Genomic DNA, 19411 nt, shown 5'->3' on the forward strand with positions numbered 1-19411 from the left:
ACCTTGCACACTCACAAGCAGAGCCCGGTCTGGCCTTCGTGCATTGCCCACACTCGCCGTGGGCACCACGCACCCGCCGCCTCTCGGATCCCAGAAAAAGCGTTAACTCCGGAGGCTCAGCGTTTCCCGTCGCCGCAGCCCTGGGACAGCGGGGAGAAAAACAAAAAGCGACCTGAAGCCAGGAGCGGACCGGGAGTTCGGCCCCACCTTCAGCTGCTCGCACCGGGTGCCTACAAGCGGGCCCTCCAGGCCTAACGCCGCGCTCGCTCCCTGGCTCGCCCGGAACCTCCAGCTAAACGCCCGCGGCCGCGAAAACAAGTGCGCTCCGCCCTCGCGGACGTCAGCGGCCCGCCCCCATCCTGCCTTAGCCGCCGGGACACCCGCCCCACAAAGGCCCAAGCCCAGGCCCCACGGGAGAAAGCGGAGCCCCGGCCACCGCCCTCCGAGACCCAGGCCGCTGGCTCGACCCCGCCCCCGCGCAGCCCGCGGCCTGCCGCCCCTCCCCCACCAGCCGGGAGGTGGGAGCCCCCGCCCCTCCCCCGCTCCTCAGGCTCCCTGAGTCCTGTCAGCACCACCCCCGCTAGCGTACGCGGCCGCAGGGCCTCTTGGGAGTTGGAGTTTTGAGACGGCTTCTCGACGCCGTAGCGCCACGCTCGGGACTACGAGGCCCACAATGCTGCGCGCCGCGGGCGCCACACCCCCACATTGACGCAGTTCAGCCATCCCTGGACTACAGTTCCCGACGACCCTCGCAGCGCTCCCGCCCTCCCTCCCGAGACACGAGCCGAACTGGGCGTCAGGTCGGGGAGCCGGTCGGGTTCCCGCTCGCTGTCGCCGCCGCCGCCGCCGCCGCCGCCCCCCACAGTGCCTCTCCCGCCTCTCCACAGCATCGGTCGTGGGAGCTGCATCCTCCACTCAGGTCGCTGTGGACACTTCAGTCCGGGATCAGCGAGCCTGAGACGCGACACACCGACACCCCCGTCACCTCCAGCCCGGGCGACCCCTCCCTGGACGGGTCCGCCCTCGCCCTGCTCGGTGCCGGAGCCCCCCGGCCCGGAGCGCCCTGCGGGCCCGCTCTCGCACTCCGGCCTCGGCACTCCCCCAGCCGCCGCCCCCCACCCACCCACCCGGAACATGGACTCCGACTCCTGCGCCGCCGCTTTTCACCCCGAGGTGAGTGCGAGCTTCGCCCCGCCGCCCCCTTCCCGGCCTTGGCTGCGCTCCCGGCCGAGCGGGACCCCGGGAAGCCGTCTCGAGCCCGGCCTCCCTCCCCCCACGTTCGCCCGGCGCCCCCAGCTCGGGCCCGCGCTGCTGCTCCCCGCCGGTCCTCCCCGGGCGCCGCGCCCACCCTCCCGCCGCCCCGACTGGGGCTCGCGGGGGTCCCCTCCCCATCTCCCCGGGGCGGCCCGGTCCCCTCGGAACGGCTACGCGCGCCGTCCTGCCGCCCCCTCCACCGGCCAGGCCGCGCCCCACCCCCACGGCGCCCGCGTCCCGGGGGTCCGCACTCGGGAGCCGGACTCCGTCTCCCGCGCCTGCCCCTCCCCCTCCTTCCGGGGAGCGGCCCCCGCGCAGCGCCTCCGGCCGGGTCGGGGTCGGTGTGCGGGGTGTGCGGCGGGGGCGGGGCGGGGCGGGGCGCGGACGGTCCGCGGTGTCGCCGCTGCGGGCGGGAGGCGCCGGGGCCTGCGCGGCTCCGGGACACCCACCCCGGGTCCCGCGGGCGTCCCGCACCCCACGGGTGGGCCCCGCACCTTCCGGGGCCTGCGCGGGCGAGCGGGCGGCGCGCGCCATCTGCTCCGGGAGGGAGGGCGGGTCCCTGGCCACCGCGGCACCGCCCCGCATTCGCGTCCGCGGCCCTGACCCCCCTCCCCCCCCACCGCGATGTCCCCCGGGGCGAAATTAAAGTTCTGCCGGAGTTTGGGGCCCGGTGGCGCGGCCTATGGCCGCCCGAGTGCCGGGAGCGCGCGGCCCGCTCTGTCGCCTGCGGGGCTGGCCGAGGGGCGGGAGCCAGCGGCCTGCCCGAGCAAGTTGGGTCCGCGTTTGAAAGTGCTGCTCTTTCGCTGGAGGCTTTCGGAGGTCGGCCCGGTGTCCCCCTTCCAGCTGGCCGAGCACCTGAGTACGGGTGGGGGTGGTGACAAGTTGCGGGAGCAACCGCAGGGAATGTTCCCGCGGCCTTGGATGCTCCGCCTTCTCGGGAGAAAAATCCCTTCTTGTGGTGGGTGCTGTGCGGCCGTTGAGAACGGCCCCTGAGCTGGCCGATCCTGCCTGAGTCGTAAGTGCGCACCTAAAGCGAGCGGTGCGTTCTCCATTCCGACTGGGTTCTAAGAACATTTGGGTGTCCGGCAGGCATCCAGCCCCTCCCAGGAGAGGAGGATGTTCCTCCGAGCCCCGAGCTGCAGACAGTGGGGCTCCCCCTCCCTGCCTTGGCCTCCAGGGAGTCAGGTTTGGAGAGCAAGGCGAGATTAAGCAGCTGGTTTTTGAAATCACTTAATTTTTCTTTAGAGCCACAGCTGCAGTTTGTTTTCAGAGTGGAAAATCTCTAGCAAAAATGTCGATGTTGGAGCTCCCGATAGGCCTGCAGGGACAAACAGATAAGGCGGGTGCCAGGAGGTGGACTCTAGACAAGCTTTTATCTTCTAGCTAGTTTCCCAGTGTTCTTGGCACAGAATATTAAAACTCCTCTTTCTACCTTAAGAACACTTTGTTGTTTCTTGACCCCAACTCACCTTATCTTGTTTCTAGAGTGTAAATTCTGCAGTGCTGTGTGAGTTGGCAATAAAAGTTGCAGCTTGCTTTGTTTTGGTCAGCTTCACCTCCTGGAGTTTTCTTCACAGCCCCTTTGTTTCCCTCCACAGGAGTACTCCCCCAGCTGTAAGAGGCGCCGCACTGTTGAAGACTTCAACAAATTCTGCACCTTCGTCTTGGCGTATGCTGGCTACATCCCCTACCCGAAGGAGGTAATGATTACAGTTTGGAGCCTCAGCCTTGACTCCCTGCTACAGGTGCTTTAGCAGTAGCGGGTCTGGAGGCACTTGGTGCCAGCTTCAGGCAGCAGTCTGGCGGGAATCAGGTTTTTGGGAACCTAGATGAGTTCAGACAGGGAACAGGGAAGTGATTCCAAAGCTTTCGTAAGTTTCTCTAGAACTGACTTAACAAATAGATTTCCGCTGGGCGATGGTGGCGCATGCCTTTAATCCCAGCACTCGGGAGGCAGAGGCAGGCGGATCTCTGCAAGTTCGAGACCAGCCTGGTCTACCGAGCTAGTTCCAGGACAGACTCCAAAGCCACAGAGAAACCCTGTCTCGAAAAACCAAAAAAAAAAAAAAAAAAAAAAAATAGATTTCCATTTACTTATTACTTATTTTTGGTTTTTCAAGACAGGGTTTTTCTGTGTAGCCCTAGCTGTCCTGGAATTCACTCTTTAGATCAAGCTGGCCTTGAACCACTTCCCTTAAAGGCTTGTGCTGCTATGCTCAGCTGTTATTTTGTTTGGCTTTTAAAGAAGGTCAAAAATTTGAAACTAACTTAAGTCACTTAATTGAAAAATACCTGTTGTGAGCCAGGAATGGGGCATGCCTTTAACCCAGCATTCAGGAGGCAGAGGCAGGCAGATATCTGAGTTTGGGACTGTTGGGAGAACAAATGGAGGTGTACTCTTCCTTCTCCAGGGGGACTGAAGCTGAGAGAAGGCGATTGTAGTAGCGGTTTCTGTAGGATCTTGGAGGGCGGGAAGAACTCAGGGCCCCTTCCTTGCATGCTAGGCAAGCACTCTGCCACTCCAGTCCCGAATTGTACCTTAGCCTTGACTGTGAGCTTTGTCCTGGCTCTGGGCAGGAACATCTCAGTGAGGGAAGGTGTGCCGTCCTGGTCTGCTGGCGCGTTAATACTAATGAGGTCATATAAGTTTGATGCTGGTTTGAGCCCAGGTTCCAAGTCGTGCTTGCTCAGTGTAGAAGGACTGACCTGCTTGGAGGCTCCTAGCCCTGGAGGCTGCTTAGATGACCAACCATGCCCTGTTGCTCTGTTTCAGGAGCTCCCCTTGAGGAGCAGCCCCAGTCCCGCCAATAGCACTGCGGGCACCATCGACAGTGATGGCTGGGACACGGGCTTCTCTGACATCACCTCTTCTGTGCCCTTGCCGGTGTCGGACCGCTGCTTCAGCCACCTGCAGCCTTCCCTCCTGCAGAGGGCAAAGCCCAGTGACTTCCTGCTGGACAGGAAGAAGACAGACAAGCTGAAGAAGAAGAAGAAGAGGAAGCGGAGGGACAGCGACATTCCTGTGAAGGAGGGGTACAGAGGGGGTTTGCTGAAGCTGGAAGCTGCAGACCCATACGTAGAGACCCCCAGCAGTCCCACCATACAGGATATTCCCCAGGCTTCTGCTGACCCCTGCTCAGGCTGGGACTCGGACACTCCATCAAGTGGCTCTTGTGCTGCTGTGTCACCTGATCAGGTTAAAGAAATAAAAACTGAAGGGAAACGGACTATTGTCCGGCAGGGGAAGCAGGTGGTGTTCCGGGATGAAGACAGCACTGGCAACGATGAGGACATCATGGTAGACTCAGGTGAGTGCTTTCCCTGGGGTGGGATCAGGGAGGAAGTGTAGAAGGGCAGATAGGTAGTTGTTAGCTCCTGGGTACAGCCCAAGATTTCTGTCCAAGCCTGAGTGTGAAAATGACGCAGCCCCCCCCCCCTCCCGCTCTCAGCACTGTTTGGGATGAAGTAACTGCCTTCAGAGAGACACCAGCTCAGCTAGTGCAGCTGGTGTGAGTGTGGCCACACTCTGGCCACCATGTGCTGGATGTGCGGCTCCCAGGCAAGATGGTGGGCCTCAGGGGGTTCTCACTTGTCAACTGTTCATTTCCCTCCAGATGACGATTCCTGGGATCTTGTCACCTGTTTCTGCATGAAGCCCTTTGCTGGTCGCCCCATGATAGAGTGTAACGAGTGCCACACCTGGATCCACCTGTCCTGTGCGAAGATCCGCAAGTCCAATGTTCCGGAAGTGTTTGTCTGCCAAAAGTGCCGGGACTCCAAGTTCGATATCCGACGTTCCAATCGTTCCCGAATGGGCTCCCGGAAGCTGTTTCTGGACTGATTTGGAGCTGGCCAGGAGATAGGCGGGACTGGAAGGGCCTGGGCTCTGTGGCCTCCCTTAGTTGAGCACAGAACTCTCGGCTCTGGTGCGGGCAGACCCTGCCACTCAGGTGCCTAAGCAAAGGACTAGCTGTCCAGATAAAACTGTACATAGCCAGTGAGCAGATAAAATGGTGGCCAAAGCTGCTGCTCCAGCTGTGTTCTCGGTACCGGAGACAGACTGAGCACCAGGTCTACTCGAGCTGAGTGCGGGCACACAGGATCGTTAGCCAGTTCCCACAGTTGGGAGCCATTCTAGCTGTCAGTCCTGTCTCCTTTGTGCCTGGGAGTGGAGTTGTTCTGTTCCCCTGGCCTGTGTTTATTCTCCAGTGTTGGTCTATTATCACAAGTGTCTATACAGCAGCCGTCCAAGTTGTCTGCCCCTTTGTGATCTCATTGTCCCTGCCTTAGTTGTACTTACTGGGCTAGGGAGTTGCTTCCTTAGAGATCTGGTGTCCCTAAGAGGAGCCCTTGGTGGTGGGTGAGCAGTGAGTCTTTGGTTTTCACTGTTTGTTGAAGGGACAGTATGTACCCACTTATCCACAGAGCGGGGTTGTGGGTGGAGGTTGTCCTGTGTTCATAACTCAGTTCTTGTTTTGCATGATGTAAAAAAACCATTTTTTTGCACAATACAGTCCAAAGTGTTGGCCAGTGTCTTCCTACATGCTGTCGGTGGTCCGTGCCCCAGGGTGCCCTGCACCACCCTCTGTGGAAGCACTTGGTTTCTCTGTTCTTCATCTGCTCCAGTAGCAGCCCCCAGATGATGCTGTCCTCAGGACCTATGTGCTGTTGGTTTAGATGATGGTTAGAAAGAATCCAAGGGCATCCTGCAGGGACTGCCCTTACTGCACACAGGCTGGCCTGCTGGGTTCCTGGGGCAAGGCACAGGTTTGGATTAGTGCTGAAACATCAGCTTGCAACAGTGTGTGGAGTTGGAAAGGTGTGACCCAGAGCCCTGGTCTGGGTGAGGGCTGCCCCACACCTGGACACTGGTGGTCTTAGGGCTGGAACGAAGAGGGAGTGCTGTGGCTCTCAGGGGGTCCTCGTTCTTCAGCACTTCTGATGCTTGTTCTCAGCAGTGTTTGGCAAAGCATTGGGTATATTAAGTATTGTTTCTTGTTAGACATGAGACAGGGAAGAGTACCCAAGTAGGTCCCATTTCTTCCCCCTGTGTAACACCTTTGCAGGGTCACCAGGCTTTCATCTTAAACACCAAAGGAGCTCAGACTGTAACGAGGCTAATCAGAGCCCTTCTTGGGGGGAGGGAAAGGGGTGGGTCTCAGTGTCTTTCACGCTTGTCCAGTTTATGGAATTGTCTTAGTTTTTTGTTTGTTTTTAAAGTCCTATTGCTCATATTAAAGTACAGAGACATACTCATTGCTGAAGCTCAGTTGGTCGCGTAGATCTCTAGGGAGAACTCTGCTATAGTGAAGGAGCTGTTCCAGAAAGTCTTGTCCCCCGGCTATTGTCTGGCTCTGAATGGAGTAAATACCCAGGACAAGTTAAGAGGAATTTGCCAAAGACCTGCCCCATGACAGTACTTGTCCAGTATCCTCACCCTGAGAAGAACCAAAGTTCCAGTAGGTGTTTTTTTTTTTTTTTTTAAAGTGCATTTAAGAATACGTGGTTTTGTTGTGGTTTGGTGTGGAAGGCCATTGTTGTTTGTGTCCAGAGATTTGATGGCTCTGGGATACAGTGACACTCATCTCAATTTGTTTGCTTGCTTTGTGTTTTTAAGGGGAGTTGTCCCTATGGGTGGTTTGGGGGTAGATTGAGCTGGGCAGCTGTCATCAGCTTCTTTATGCAAACGGGGCATGACCCTTCTAGGGGCTCCTGGTTGATGCTAGTGATGTGAGGGGAGGGAAAGATGTCACCCCCAAAGTAGACCCCTCCCATTGGCTTTGGCCAGGCCAGACACAACATCGTTTACATGGTTCTGTGTAATTATAAAGTTTATGTGTATAAAGCAAGCTGTTTCTGTGAAACTGTATATTTTGTAAATAAAGATATTGCTACTTTGAGGTTGGTGTCTCCTGAGTTATCCTGTGCGTCTTCCCAGTCACTTATCCGGGTGGTGACTCTGGCAAAACTGACTTGTTTTTGGCATTTAGCACAATGAAAAGGACGGCGATTCCTGGTCTGCTTCCCCAGTTAACTCCTAGACCCAGTGTAGCTTACTGACAGGCTTGAGCACTAGGCAGAGGCAGGGGGATATCTTGAGTTTGACGCCAGCCTGGTCTACAGAGCAAGTTCCACAAAAGGCTCCAAAGCTACACAGAGAAACCCTATTTTGGAAAAGGGAAAAAAAAAGGCTTGTTCCTCAGTCACTCTGTCTCCACCAAAGGTGGTGTGCCCATCCCCAGATTTACCTGTGCTTCAAAGCCACAGCCTTTGCAAGTTTGGGATTGGAACTTTCTTGTCCCAACATGGTGATAGGCCTTTAAGCCCAGCATTTGGTAAGCAGAGAGAGGCGGATCTGAGAAGGGGTGAGTTTGCAGTGCTAGACTTCTGTCCCCGAAATGGCCAAGAGGGTACCTCCTGTGGGTACCCCCTTTATCTGGGAGGCTGATAGGGGAATGTGATGGGTTCCAGGCTAGCCAGTCTCCACCTGTTTTTAAAAAGATCCAACTTCTACTGCCTACAAGCACCTCAGGGACCTTTAAAATATTAGCTGAGGGTTGACACCTCTGTTACAGGTTTCCAAGGTTAATAGGGCTTAAACTCTTGGAGGCGGGGAGCAGAGCAAGCCAGGTCCCAGCCCTCTGAGCCCTGCAGACCCCGCCCCTCAAGCTCCGCCCCTGGGGCCGCGTACTGCCATCTTTGTTAGGGGCAGCGGGCTCATCTCCGGGATGCCGAAGTCGTGCGCGGCCCGGCAATGCTGCAACCGCTACAGCAGCCGCAGGAAGCAGCTCACCTTCCACCGGTGAGGGATGGGAGGCCGGGACCCGACCCTGTGTAGCAGTCACAGGCCCCAGTGCACCTGGCGGGAGCTCCGGGAGGCCCAGGGTGTGCGGACGAGGTGGACCGGGATTGCAGGGAGGGGACGGCTGGGGCGTCAGCGGTTGTTCCCGCAGCCTCAAAGCCCGAACCCCGCCAGCCTCTCTTAGTGCAGGCTTGGGCTAACCCATCTTGCCTGGAAGCATTAGGTGCTTAGTGTAAACAGGCTGCGTGTGGGTGGCGTCTGGCTGTGTCCCTACACTGGCCTTTTACTGCCTGCGTCACCTCGAGGGAGGCCCAGGCGGAGGTACATGGTCTGGAGGAATGAGCGCCCTCCAGGATGGCCAGGCCGCAGGGGCTTTAGTCGTGGGAAGGTGGTGGGTACTCAGCCCTGTAGTCCCAGGACTCCTTCCCTCAGCCCAGCTCGTGCGGAGCCCTTTCCAGGGAAGCGCCCTTCAAGGCGCCAGCTTCGAGCAGTGTCTGTGCCTCCGGCGCAGTTCACCGAGGCCTGGCAGCCTGCGCCGCATCGGGTGCTCCCCACCCCCCGCGGGGCCTCAGTACACTGTTTCAATGCTTCTACCACGGAAAAATGCACACATCAGTTGGCAGCCCACAGACGACTCTCCACTGGCACCCACTTCCAGTCTCTTCTCACCTGCCCACAGGGAGAGCCAGGTTTGAGCCTCTCTCTCTCCTCTCCCCTCTCCTTTCCTCCCTCCCTCCCTCCCCCCCTCTTTCCACTGTTGCCAGAGTCATCCTTGCCCCGCATGCGCGCTGCACTTGAGTTCTTTTCTGCATAGTACTCCACTGAACATGTGTCAGAATTGTGCTCTGCAAATGAAGGGCCTCTTGGTGCCTGCATGGGCAGTTATCCAGGGACCTCTGTCTCCTGGTCATGTTGCCGTGTACTCAGGGACAGTCACCTCCATTCACCCTCGCCTTTTTCTTCTTTTTTCGTAAATAATTTTTATTTCATATGCATTCATGTTTTGCCTGCATGTATGTATGTCTGTGTGAAGGTGTCCAATCCCCTGGAAATGGAGTTACAGGCGGTTATAAGCTGTCACGTGGGTGCTGGGAATTGAACCCCAGGTCCTCTGAAGTTAAGAGCTGGTGCTCTAAGCCATATCGCTAACCCCCACCTTTTGTTTTTAAATTTTTGTTTTATTTATTTATGTGTGGGCACAGATGCCACAGTGCAGGAGTGGAAGTCATAGGACAGCTTCTAGAGTTGGTTTCATTCGCCCACCATGGAAATCATGGGGACCAAACTCAGGTCATCACTTGGCAGCCAGTGCCTTCACCGGCTGAATCATCTTGCTGGCTCTAATTTTTTTTTTTCCCCCAAAACAGGGTTTCTTTGTAGTTTTAGAGCCTGTCGCCTGCCCTGGAACTAGCTCTGTAGACCTGGCTGGCCTTGAACTCGCAGAGATCCGCCTGCCTCTGCCTCCCGAGGGCTGGGATTAAAGGTGCACACCACCACTGCCGGCCTAGAATGTTTTTATTAACACAGTTATCACATAGACTGGTAGGCTCCTAATGACTTTTTCCTTCTGTGTGCGTTCCATGCTTTCATTACTAACCCGTGTGACCTTTCTCTCAGGCGGTGTTGCTCCTACTTTTCTGAGAGAGCAGAGGTCTTGTGTCGCCCAGGCTGGTTTTAAGCTGGATCTTCCTGCTGGAATTCCAGGCCTGCACTGCCACGTCAGTTCTTGCTTGGGCTTTGCCTTTGTCTTACCTGACTTCTCACTAGCTTGTGACCACACTGGTCTTTCCCCCAGAGTCCTAGGACACATCTGACCTCTGTCCCAGATCGCCCTTGTCAGTCTCCTCGGCTGAATCCTCCCACTTCCCACACTGAGTGCTGCCGTGTTCAACATGGAACCAGAGTGCTGGCAGGTTCTGCAGGGACATCCCCGGGCACATGTGCCCATCTGCCACGCCTGTTCTTGGGCAGTCGAAGAGCACCTTGAACACCTAACATTCCAAACTTGTGTTCACCCAAACCTCCTGTCCTCCATGGCAAACACGAAGTTCCTTCCCATTGCTTCATGATCCACAGGCAAACCTTGAAACCTGGCCTTTTCTTTTTCTTTTGTTTTGACACAAGTCCTTGACTGGCCTGGAACTTGCTAAGTGATGAGGTTGGTTTGGAGCTCACCTGCCTCTGCCTCCCGAGTGCTGGAATTAAAGTCTCGCGCCACTACCGCCCAGCAGTTGTTCTATTTTTTTTTTTTTTTTTTTTTTTTTTTTTTTTTTTTAGTTTTTCGAGACAGGGTTTCTCTGTGGTTTTGGAGCCTGTCCTGGAACTAGCTCTTGTAGACCAGGCTGGTCTCGAACTCACAAAGATCCGCCTGCCTCTGCCTCCCAAGTGCTGGGATTAAAGGCGTGCGCCACCACCGCCCGGCCAGTTGTTCTATTTTTGACAGAAGGTGTCATTCTGGTACTCCAGGCTGTCCTTGAATTCAAAGTAGTCCTCCTGCCTCAGCCTTCCCAGACTTGAGTCGCTAACTTAGCACTGTCTTGCTTTCATAGCATGTTCCCCCGTCTCCAGCACTTTCTCCTGCTCGGCCCTGGTTCTCACTGTAGCCTGGGTGGACACATGCTGCCTTTCCTTCCCTTCTCTGGAACCTACAGAGACTCACACCTATCTAAAGCCTCGTGTCACATGGTCCTTTGTGAAGGCCACTTGCTGCAGGGTCTGTTCGGGTGTCACCTTGCTAAGGACCACAGGGCCACCTCCTGTGGTCAGCTGCTGCAGCCCTCACAGTCCACCTCAGCTTGCTTTGCTGCTGTCCGCCACGTAGGCTCCTGAAGGGCAGGGACTCGGTCCTATCCACTGCCACGTTTTGGCAGGAAATTGAGACATGGTCAGAGGTGAACTTTTTTTTTTTTTAAATTTTCTTTTATGTGCATTGGTGTCTTGCCTGCACATGTCTGTGAGGGTGGATTTCCTGAAACTGGAGTTACAGAGAGTTGTGAGCTGCCATGCGGCTGCTGGGACTTGAACCCCGGGGTCCTCCGGAAGAGCATTCAGTGCTCCTAATCACTGAGCCATCTCTGAAGCCCCAGCAGTGAACTCGTGAAGGAAGGAGAGTTGCTGGCACATGCTTTGGAAATACAGCTCTCTTGAGCTCTTGCCATGCTCGTGATCCTGGGTTTCATATATGTGCTGATAACAGCCTTGGCGAGTGTCCGGATTTTAGGGTAAACAAAGTGGACTACTGAGTTCCTAAGGCTGGATCATGGAATGCTGTGCCCATAGGTTCCCGTTCAGCCGCCCGGAGCTCCTGAAGGAGTGGGTGCTCAACATCGGCCGGGTCAACTTCAAGCCCAAGCAACACACGGTCATCTGTTCTGAGCACTTCAGACCTGAGTGCTTCAGCGCCTTCGGGAACCGCAAGAACCTCAAACACAATGCCGTGCCCACCGTGTTTGCTTTTCAGAACCCCGCACAGGTAAGGTGCTGGTCTGACGTCCAGCCAGTGGGACTGTGTGCTGAATGGGGAGCTTAAAAAGAAGCTGGGGCTGGGGTGTAGCTCAGCTGGTAAGAGTACTGGCCCAGGATGGAAGCGGCCTTGGGTTCGAGCCTTTGCATTGCATAAACTATGGTGCAGGCCTGTAATCCCATAATTTGGAGCCAGAGGTGAGAGGGTAAGGCCAGCCTGGGGTACATGAGACCCTGTCCCACCCCCCAGAGAGAAGAAAAGTAATTTCAAACACTTTTAGCACTAATTTGTGCTTGCTGGGGCCTGGGGCTGCTGTTCCCTTGGTAGAGGTGCTTGCCTAGCATGCACGGAGCCCTGGGCTAGATCTAGATCCCCAGCGCTGCAGTCTAGGCTGTGGCTGTGCATGTGTGCAATCCTGCCATTCCAGAGGTGGAAGCAGGAGGATCAGAAGTCAGTCATCCTTGGGGTTTGAGGCCAGTCTGAGGTACATGAGAGCCTATCTCACAATAAATAAGAAACCCAGGTACGATGGCACATGCCTGTAATCTCAGCACTTAGGAGGTGGAAGCCAGAGGATTGCCACAAACTCCAGCCTGAAGTTTTAGGCCGTGTTTATAGGGTGGAGGTTACAGCTCTTAGGTGGGAAGCCAGGGCCAGTGGCCAGAAGCTGGAAGAAATCTGAGCAGGTCCACTTCACAGTCCTCGGTGCCCCCAGGCTAAGCTGGTGGCAAGAAGCTGCAGATGGCCACTGTGTGCGCTGCCAGCAGCTGCATGACCTTTTGATGACAGGGTACTGTAGGGCCAGTGTTCACCCAGAGGAGTCAGGTCCTTGGAGCTGTGGGGACCTGTTCAGGTGCCACTGACCCAGGATTTGGGGAGTACACCTAGTGCAGGCAAGAGTCAGCACAGCTGGATTCAGGCTGAGCAGGGGGACGTGGCTGTACCAGGCCTCTGTCTGGCCTCGGTTAGGTCCCACTGTGTCCTGCCTGAGCCACAGCTGTGTCTTAGAGCTGGTGAGGGAGAGATGCCGCCTCTTGTGAGGGTTGCAGTGGAGGGCAGTCAGGCAGTGCACTCAGCACTGAGTTTAGTGAGCGCTGAGAGAGTATCTGGAGAAAAGCAGAGTGTCAGGTTTGAGTTCAGGATGCTTGCTTTCCCAGAGGAAGCTGTGGCCTCAGGCTCAGTGGGTCAGAGGCTAGAGCCCGGGGAGTTGGTGGGAGACAGGCTCTTACTGCAGATGCGCAGGACTTGGCTGCAGCCTCCGGGCAGGGATTACTCAGGGATGGACAGTGGCAGCTGCCTGAGGATCCGGTGTCTGCCAGCTCAGCCAGCCTGACTCCGCCTGCCTGCTGTATCCAGGTCTGTCCTGAGGTGGGGGCTGGTGGGGACGGCACACTGGAAGAGTTTCAGCCTCCAGACACTGAAGGCCCTGTGAAACAGGTAAGACCCTGGGTACAAGCTGGTCTCAGAAATGCCCCAGAGGACCCAACAGATGACAGGACCAGAGCTTCTCCTAAGACCACCGTCGGGATTTCACAAGGGGAAGTGGGGGAAATGGGGCTGGAGCTAGACCAGAAGGGTAGGGGGCATTGTGACCCCAGCTCAGAAGCCTTCCTGCTGGGGACACAGGGCCACACCTGGACAGCTCTTACTTCTGACCTCTGTCCTCAGGTCTTACCAGAGAGAACAGAAGCAATGGAGGCTTCTGGCCTGCCAGCCGGCCCCATGGGGTTAGAACGGCCCTTCCAGGGACAGCCGTCGGATCACAGCTATGCCCTTTTGGACTTGGATACCCTGAAAAAGAAACTCTTCCTCACGCTGAAGGAAAACAAGAGGCTCCGGAAACGACTGAGGGCCCAGAGGCTGCTGCTTCGGAGGACGTGTAGCCGCCTGCGAGCCTACAGAGAGGGACAGCGGGGACCACGGGTCAGACGGCCAGCACAGCAGAACTGAGCCCGAGGAGGCTCTGGGATGTGAGGAAGTGTGCACATTCCTACTACTGGTGCTGCAAGGCACCTTGAGACTGGCTAGATAGGATGCCCTCGTCAGGGGAGGGCCCAAGTGCTGGGGAACCAGAGGCACAATCTCGGGTCTCCTGGGCTGAGGATGGCAGCTGTGGGCCTGTCTTGTAACAGTGACCAAATGTTAGGAGTTGTCACAGCCCTGCCAGAGATAGCTCCCCGAGGGAGAGGTGGCCATTCCTGCAGTCCACCTCCAGGAACACGGCTAGTCTGTGGGGTCGTTCTCACCTTCCCAGAGGAGGAGTTCTGAGGGCAGGGCAAGGGTCTCCCGCACCAGCCTGTATTTTTGACGACTCTTTCTGGCCTGGTCTGTGTAAATGTGGAATAAATTCTTTGAACTCTATTTAAGGCCTGCTGCTTTCACTTTTTCCTGATACAGGAGTGACTACCGCGGCCACAGGACTGATTGACAATAACTAAACAGATAAATAAGTGCACGTGGGGAGGGGCTGCAGAAACATCTTCTCCCCTGGTTAAGAGCACTGGCTGCTAGTTCAGAGGCTCCAGGTCCAGCTCCTGGCACCCACACGACGGCTTACCACCATCCAACTCCAATTCTAGGTGGTTTTTGTTTCTTTTTTTTGCCCCCTTCTGATCTGGGGGCACCCGGTAAATACCTGGTGCACACATGCAGGCAAAATACCCACACACGGGCTGGAGAGGGAGCCCAGCTGTTAAAGGCCAGACTCACAACCAAGAACAGACTATCTAGACACGAAGACTGTTTGAAAAAGTGAAAACGTTAAATGTCTGAGTAGAGGCGCACACCTGTAGTTTCAGCAATCGGGGCTGAGGCAGGAGAATTAGGAGTTTTGGGCCAGCCTGGACCACACAGCCAGACCATGATTAAAATGCAAACACAAAATCTTATGTCTAATTTCCTTATTTTGAGGTTCTATGTCTCAGGTAAAGCTGAGTGTGGAATGGAAGCCAATGGTCTAAGCTGAAGCAGCAGGGGTGGGAGAGGCCTAGGGCATTGTAGCTGTCTCCTACCCCTTCCTAAACATACACGCACCGATGGACAGAGTGGCTTCAGCTTTCAGGTCAGGTTTATTGTTGGGCAGTGCCGCCACAGTCAGCTTCACACAGAAGGGGCAGCGGTGCCCAGGGAGCCACAGGCCACTGAGTCGGGCTCATGCAATAGTGCAAACCGCACACCAGTCTGGGGCAAAGAAAAAGCCTCTTAAAAAAAAAAAAAACAACAACCAAAAAACGGAGATAAATATTACAGAACTGAATGTTCTTAAAAACCGAAGGGTTGTGAGGATAGTAAGGCAGTGTCTGCCTTCAGCAGTTACTGCTGGGGGACCAGAGTCAGAGTCACCGCCGCTGTCACACCTGCTCAGAGGGTAGAGCTTGCAATGACAGCCACCAAGTGTGCAATGCACTAGAAGGGGTCTGGGAACTGAGGCTCCTTAGGAGGAACCTTGTGAGAGCCTGGCCTGGTAAGCAACAGCACTGCCTGCTGGGTGCTCACTAGAGGTTCAGGTACCTGGGCCAGCCTTGGGCCCACCCAGGAATTGGCAAACTTGTGCCCCCACTACCTGCAAAGGTCCCCTCCTTCCAGCGCCGCCCTATAGAGCTTTGCAAGGCAGATGTCTTGTGGGTGGGGTGCAGGGGCCACTGGCAGCAGGATCTTTCTTTAGCACTGTGGGCAGTATGCCTGGACAGTGTACCCTGGGACCTGGGGTCTCCCCTCTCTGTCCCAAGCCAGGGCCTGGAGGAATGATTTGAGAAGCTCTGGAAGGGGAAGAAAGAGACTAGTCTCCAAACCTGTTGTTCTCGGATAAAAAGCAGTTTTATAAACCCACAGTCCTCTCCAGTCCACTGTATAATGTTCTAGAAGAGAAAGGTGGCTTGTGGGAGTCTACTGAGCAGCACGCGACACACCTTCCTTTTCATGTTTCCCAGGTGCAGCGTGGACTTCAGGAAGAACAGTCCATGTGTGAGGATGTCCCAAATGCCTCCCGAGAGCGGCTGTGCACGGCCACTCATGAGGACCGGGCGGGGGTGACCTCAAGAGTCGGTTCAGGCACTGTCCTCCAGGAACATGATCCTTGGGAAAGATGTGGCCATGCTGTGGTCTGGCCAGGGTGGGGCTCTGCAGTCCTCACCCACAGCACCCACGAGGCTAGGCTGTCTGCATGTCCCAACACATAATTGATACAGCGCCACCTTCTTGAGGGATAAACAAAAAACATCTCATGTCTGGGTTTCCCTGCTCCAAAGTTGTAGACTCCCCGGAAAGTATTTTGTAGCCTTTTTACTCAGGGTTCCCAGTAGTTTATCCGTCTGTGTCGATCCTGTGAGCTGGAAAGGAAAGCACAAGTCAGTCAGGGCAGCAGAGGACAGGTGGGCTTCCTCTACCTCCTTCACAAGTCAGGGCAGCAGAGGACAGGTGGCTTCCTCTACCTCCTGCACAAGTCAGGGCAGCAGAGGACAGGTGGGCTTCCTCTACCTCCTGCACAAGTCAGTCAGGGCAGCAGAGGACAGGTGGCTTCCTCTACCTCCTGCACAAGTCAGTCAGGGCAGCAGAGGACAGGTGGGCTTCCTCTACCTCCTGCACAAGTCAGGGCAGCAGAGGACAGGTGGCTTCCTCTACCTCCTGCACAAGGCCGGGCCGGGAACGGCTGCATTTCCTGTGTTCTGAGGCAGGGCTTTTCTATGTAGTCCACGGTTGGCCTAGATTTCAGACCCCTGCCTCCTGAGTTCCACCACCCTCAACCTGAAGCACCCGCTTCTGCACCCAGGGCGAAGGGTCACTTCCACGCAGCCATTCACAGCTGTGGCAAGAATGGTCATCCTACCCCATCTTACCCCATCTAAAAGTTCTGTGTGACTGTTCTGCCTGAATGTATGAATGAACCACATGTATGCTTGGTGCCCATGGGTAGAAGAGGGTGTCAGATCCCCTGAAACCAGTCACAGATGGTTGTGAGCCACCGTGTGGGTGCTGGGAACTGAACCTGGGTCCTCTGCAAGAACAAGAAATGCTCTGAACTGATGAGCCATCTCTCTAATAGACTTTTTGCTTCCTGCTAACAGCCCTGGCTCTGGCTGTTCTGGAATTTCCTCTGTAGAGCAGGCTGGCCGCTGCCTCCTGAGTGCTAGGGTCTTTTTTTTTTCTTTGTTCCTGTTGTTTTTCAAGACAGGGTTTCTCTGTAGCTTTGGAGCCTGTCCTGGAACTAGCTCTTGTAGAGCAGGCTGGTCTCGAACTCACAGAGATCTGCCTGCCTCTGCCTCCTGAATGCTGGGATCAAAGGCATTTGCTACCACCACCTTTCGGCTAGGTTATTTTTGAGTTTTTGAGTTGAGCTTCACTGGGTAGCCCAGGATGACTTGGAATCCATGATCCTACTAGCTCAGCTTCTTGGGTGCTTGAGTATCACACCTGGCCAAGAGCGTGCTCTAACCTCCTCACAACTCAGCTGTCGACACCGAGGGCACTACTCACACTGCTTTGGTATCCTCAGGGCCTCACTGTCAGGCACCATCACCTGGTGCAGCACGCCTCGGAACTGGTACAGCACTCGCAGGCTCTTCTCCTCCCCAACACACGGGTCATAGAACCCTGGCAGCCCAGCCTGCAACAAACAGAGGGTCGCCCTCAAGGCCTGCTCTGCTCCGCTCCTTTCTGCCGCCAACTGGGCACAACATGGATGAGGAGCTTGATGAAGCTTGATGAGATGGGAGTTGTTTACTTAGGCAGTGATAGACTGGCCATCAAGCCCCTTCTCTCCCGTCCAGTCTGAAGCCACGGCCAGCTGAGTCCACACCTCTTCTGGAACTTACAGGTAAACGGAATGCAAGTGCCAGGAAGGCAGGTGTGGGCTACTCAGTGGTCATTTCGGGTGAATTTTAGGGCCCACGGGAGCAGAAGTGGTTCCAGCACAGAAGCTCTCCGGACTGTGGGGAAATGGTCACTGCAGGCCTGACCGTCCTGTCACATGGAGTTGCACCCCAGTCTGGGAGCAGGTGGCCTTGGTGACTGACTGGTCACGTACCTTGGAGGCCTCGGTGAGGATGAGCTTGGAGTCCTTCACCAGGCACTGCAACGGCACGGTCACGTCAATCACCTTCACCCTCTCATTCTTCCTGCTCTTGTCGTTGACGAACTTCCCATACCAGGCATTCACGATGATGAGCCCTGCAGACAGAGCGGCAGGGGTGACACAGGCTGTCCTGCCAGACCCCAGTGCCCAGCCCACAAAGGGGGTGCCTTCTCACCCATTCTGGACTCTTCTGCTTCGATTATTCTCCGGACAGACTCCTGCATCAGCCGCACCTTTGAGAGAAGACGAACATGTCGGGGACCCTGGACTGTTTTGGCAAGAGCATGACAAACACCCAGTTTGTGTCCATGTCAAGATGTCTGCTCAGGGACTGCAGGGAAAGGAGCACAAGCCTTGAGCTCAGCTCACCCACCGGGCTGAAGCCCTCAGCCCCATTTAAGCAGTGTTGGGGAGTCACCTGACAAGGCAGAACCCTACACGATGACCCCAGTGGAAGGGACAGCACCTTTTCTTCCTTCTCAGTGATTCTGCACATGGAGTTCAGTGAAGGATGAGAAATTACCGAACACAGTATTTCAAAAGAAATAAAAAGCTCCACAGTGATGAGTTTCAAGGCTAACCTGGGCTACATAACAAGTATGCGGTCATCCCGAGTACTGTGAAGTCCTGCCTGAAGATAGATACTTCATGGGAGCAGCTGGAGCCCACTCTCCTTGAGAAGGACTTGTGCTCTCTGTGGAACACACAGCTGGGCAGGGCTGTGTGCTGCCCTTCAAATTTGCCTGGGGTTTGCCTGGGAACATGTGTGGCCTCATGCAGTTTCTCAGTCCTGTGCCTTTACTGCCCTTCCTCTGGTCACAAGAACCCCATAGTACTCTGCTGTTCAGTCATGATGCTTCTGCTCCCTCAGCTCCCCCAACAGGAGGAGTACGTAGAGGGAGAAGAAGACAACCCCGCCACTTCACAAACCTTGTCTGGCCCTGGAGGGCTGTATTCATCTCAAGGCACAGACCGGAGTCTCTAGAATGTGCCCACAGGTCACAGACAGGCAATAAGGTTGTAAAATGAGGGGGAAGAAAAGCCCTTGGGCTCTGGGATTAACACGAGGGTAAAGGAGTTTCCTCTGCAGTCCCAGTTCAGCAGGATGGGTTGGAGAAGGGAACAGAGGAGGCTGCCCTGGGTCTGGACTCTGCACAGTGGCAGTGGGACACTCACAGCAGCTTCTGCCTCTTGCTTCTTCTGCAGGACGTCACTGGCTGTGCTCTCCCTTTGCTTTTCCAGTTCCCTTTCAGAGAGAAGCAGGGCACAAGTGACTCTATGGTGAGCACCATGACTCTATGGTGAGCAAACTGCGCCCTCTGCTGGACAGAGCCCTGCATGCAGTCTGCGAATTAACTGGATTTCTACTTCTAGAACTTGGAAGATACTTCCAAACACAACCCCAGGCCAGCCTTTGAGCTGCAGGCCTGTGCATCTCCCTTTAGTTTGAGATCACCTTCCCTGTCCACCTCCTCCATGGAACCTCCCAAACTGCTGTTTCCTTAGGAGAGGAGAAGACTCCAGCAGGCAGAGACAATTCAGACTACTTTGGATGCACAGAAATGCCCACTCCTACAGCAAACAGAGGCACTCGGGGTCAGCCCACACAGCGCTGCCAGATGGAGGACATTCTTTGCTCCAGGTCTTAAACATCCATGGAAACTCAGCCCCTAGACTAGTAACAGGTCACAGGCAGCTAGAAGAGGGATACCCTGTCTCCCACTCAACCTTAGTGCCCCAGTGTCTCTGAGGCTAACACAGGGCCTCTCCATCCCTTGGGTTTCCAAGGGATGCTTGGACTCAGTTTTGACTGAGGGGAGGG

At 55.7% G+C, this 19411-nt stretch overlaps 3 protein-coding genes across 7 annotated transcripts in view; 2 read left to right on the plus strand and 1 right to left on the minus strand.

The window, feature by feature from the left end:
- Positions 1 to 784: 784 nt before the first annotated feature.
- LOC121441830 (PHD finger protein 13) lies at positions 785 to 7147 on the plus strand. Of its 2 annotated transcripts, none has more exons than XM_041643158.1 (4): positions 785 to 1173; positions 2853 to 2954; positions 4028 to 4562; positions 4869 to 7147. In XM_041643158.1, the coding sequence occupies exons 1-4, from the start codon at positions 1135 to 1137 to the stop codon at positions 5093 to 5095; spliced, it is 903 nt and encodes a 300-aa protein (XP_041499092.1). In that variant the 5' UTR covers positions 785 to 1134; the 3' UTR covers positions 5096 to 7147. The 2 variants fall into 2 exon arrangements, with proteins under 2 accessions (XP_041499092.1, XP_041499091.1); XM_041643157.1 differs by lacking the exon at positions 785 to 1173 and adding an exon at positions 1839 to 2073.
- A 793-nt stretch (positions 7148 to 7940) lies between these two features.
- LOC121441829 (THAP domain-containing protein 3) lies at positions 7941 to 13880 on the plus strand. Of its 4 annotated transcripts, none has more exons than XM_041643153.1 (4): positions 7941 to 8056; positions 11336 to 11528; positions 12876 to 12956; positions 13188 to 13880. In XM_041643153.1, the coding sequence occupies exons 1-4, from the start codon at positions 7983 to 7985 to the stop codon at positions 13467 to 13469; spliced, it is 630 nt and encodes a 209-aa protein (XP_041499087.1). In that variant the 5' UTR covers positions 7941 to 7982; the 3' UTR covers positions 13470 to 13880. The 4 variants fall into 4 exon arrangements, with proteins under 4 accessions (XP_041499087.1, XP_041499089.1, XP_041499088.1 ...); XM_041643152.1 differs by lacking the exon at positions 7941 to 8056 and adding an exon at positions 8120 to 8745; XM_041643155.1 differs by lacking the exon at positions 12876 to 12956.
- Positions 13881 to 14570: 690 nt separating this feature from the next.
- The window catches only part of LOC121441810 (dnaJ homolog subfamily C member 11), a 51852-nt gene continuing 47011 nt past the window's right edge, over positions 14571 to 19411 (minus strand). Inside the window, exons 12-16 of the mRNA XM_041643125.1 lie at positions 18766 to 18835; positions 17765 to 17822; positions 17542 to 17684; positions 16992 to 17121; positions 14571 to 15847 (exon numbers count right to left, since the gene is read on the minus strand). Coding sequence (XP_041499059.1) covers positions 15822 to 15847; positions 16992 to 17121; positions 17542 to 17684; positions 17765 to 17822; positions 18766 to 18835 — 427 coding nt within the window. The 3' untranslated portion in view covers positions 14571 to 15821. The remainder of the gene's footprint in view (positions 15848 to 16991; positions 17122 to 17541; positions 17685 to 17764; positions 17823 to 18765; positions 18836 to 19411) is intronic.

Source organism: Microtus oregoni, unplaced genomic scaffold (genome assembly GCF_018167655.1).
Source record: "Microtus oregoni isolate MIOR12 unplaced genomic scaffold, Mior012 000081F_ref0000091, whole genome shotgun sequence".
In the NCBI taxonomy this organism is placed as follows: domain Eukaryota; kingdom Metazoa; phylum Chordata; class Mammalia; order Rodentia; family Cricetidae; genus Microtus; species Microtus oregoni.

Excerpts from the sequence above, each read along its gene's own strand:
- LOC121441829 (XM_041643152.1), top strand. The coding sequence starts at position 8,660 with ATGCACACATCAGTTGGCAGCCCACAGACGACTCTCCACTGGCACCCA. Across the intron at positions 11,529-12,875 it reads CTTTTCAGAACCCCGCACAG|GTCTGTCCTGAGGTGGGGGC; the intron begins GTAAGGTGCTGG and ends TGCTGTATCCAG. Across the intron at positions 12,957-13,187 it reads CTGAAGGCCCTGTGAAACAG|GTCTTACCAGAGAGAACAGA; the intron begins GTAAGACCCTGG and ends CTCTGTCCTCAG.
- LOC121441830 (XM_041643157.1), top strand. The coding sequence starts at position 1,879 with ATGTCCCCCGGGGCGAAATTAAAGTTCTGCCGGAGTTTGGGGCCCGGT. Across the intron at positions 2,955-4,027 it reads ACATCCCCTACCCGAAGGAG|GAGCTCCCCTTGAGGAGCAG; the intron begins GTAATGATTACA and ends GCTCTGTTTCAG. Across the intron at positions 4,563-4,868 it reads GGACATCATGGTAGACTCAG|ATGACGATTCCTGGGATCTT; the intron begins GTGAGTGCTTTC and ends ATTTCCCTCCAG.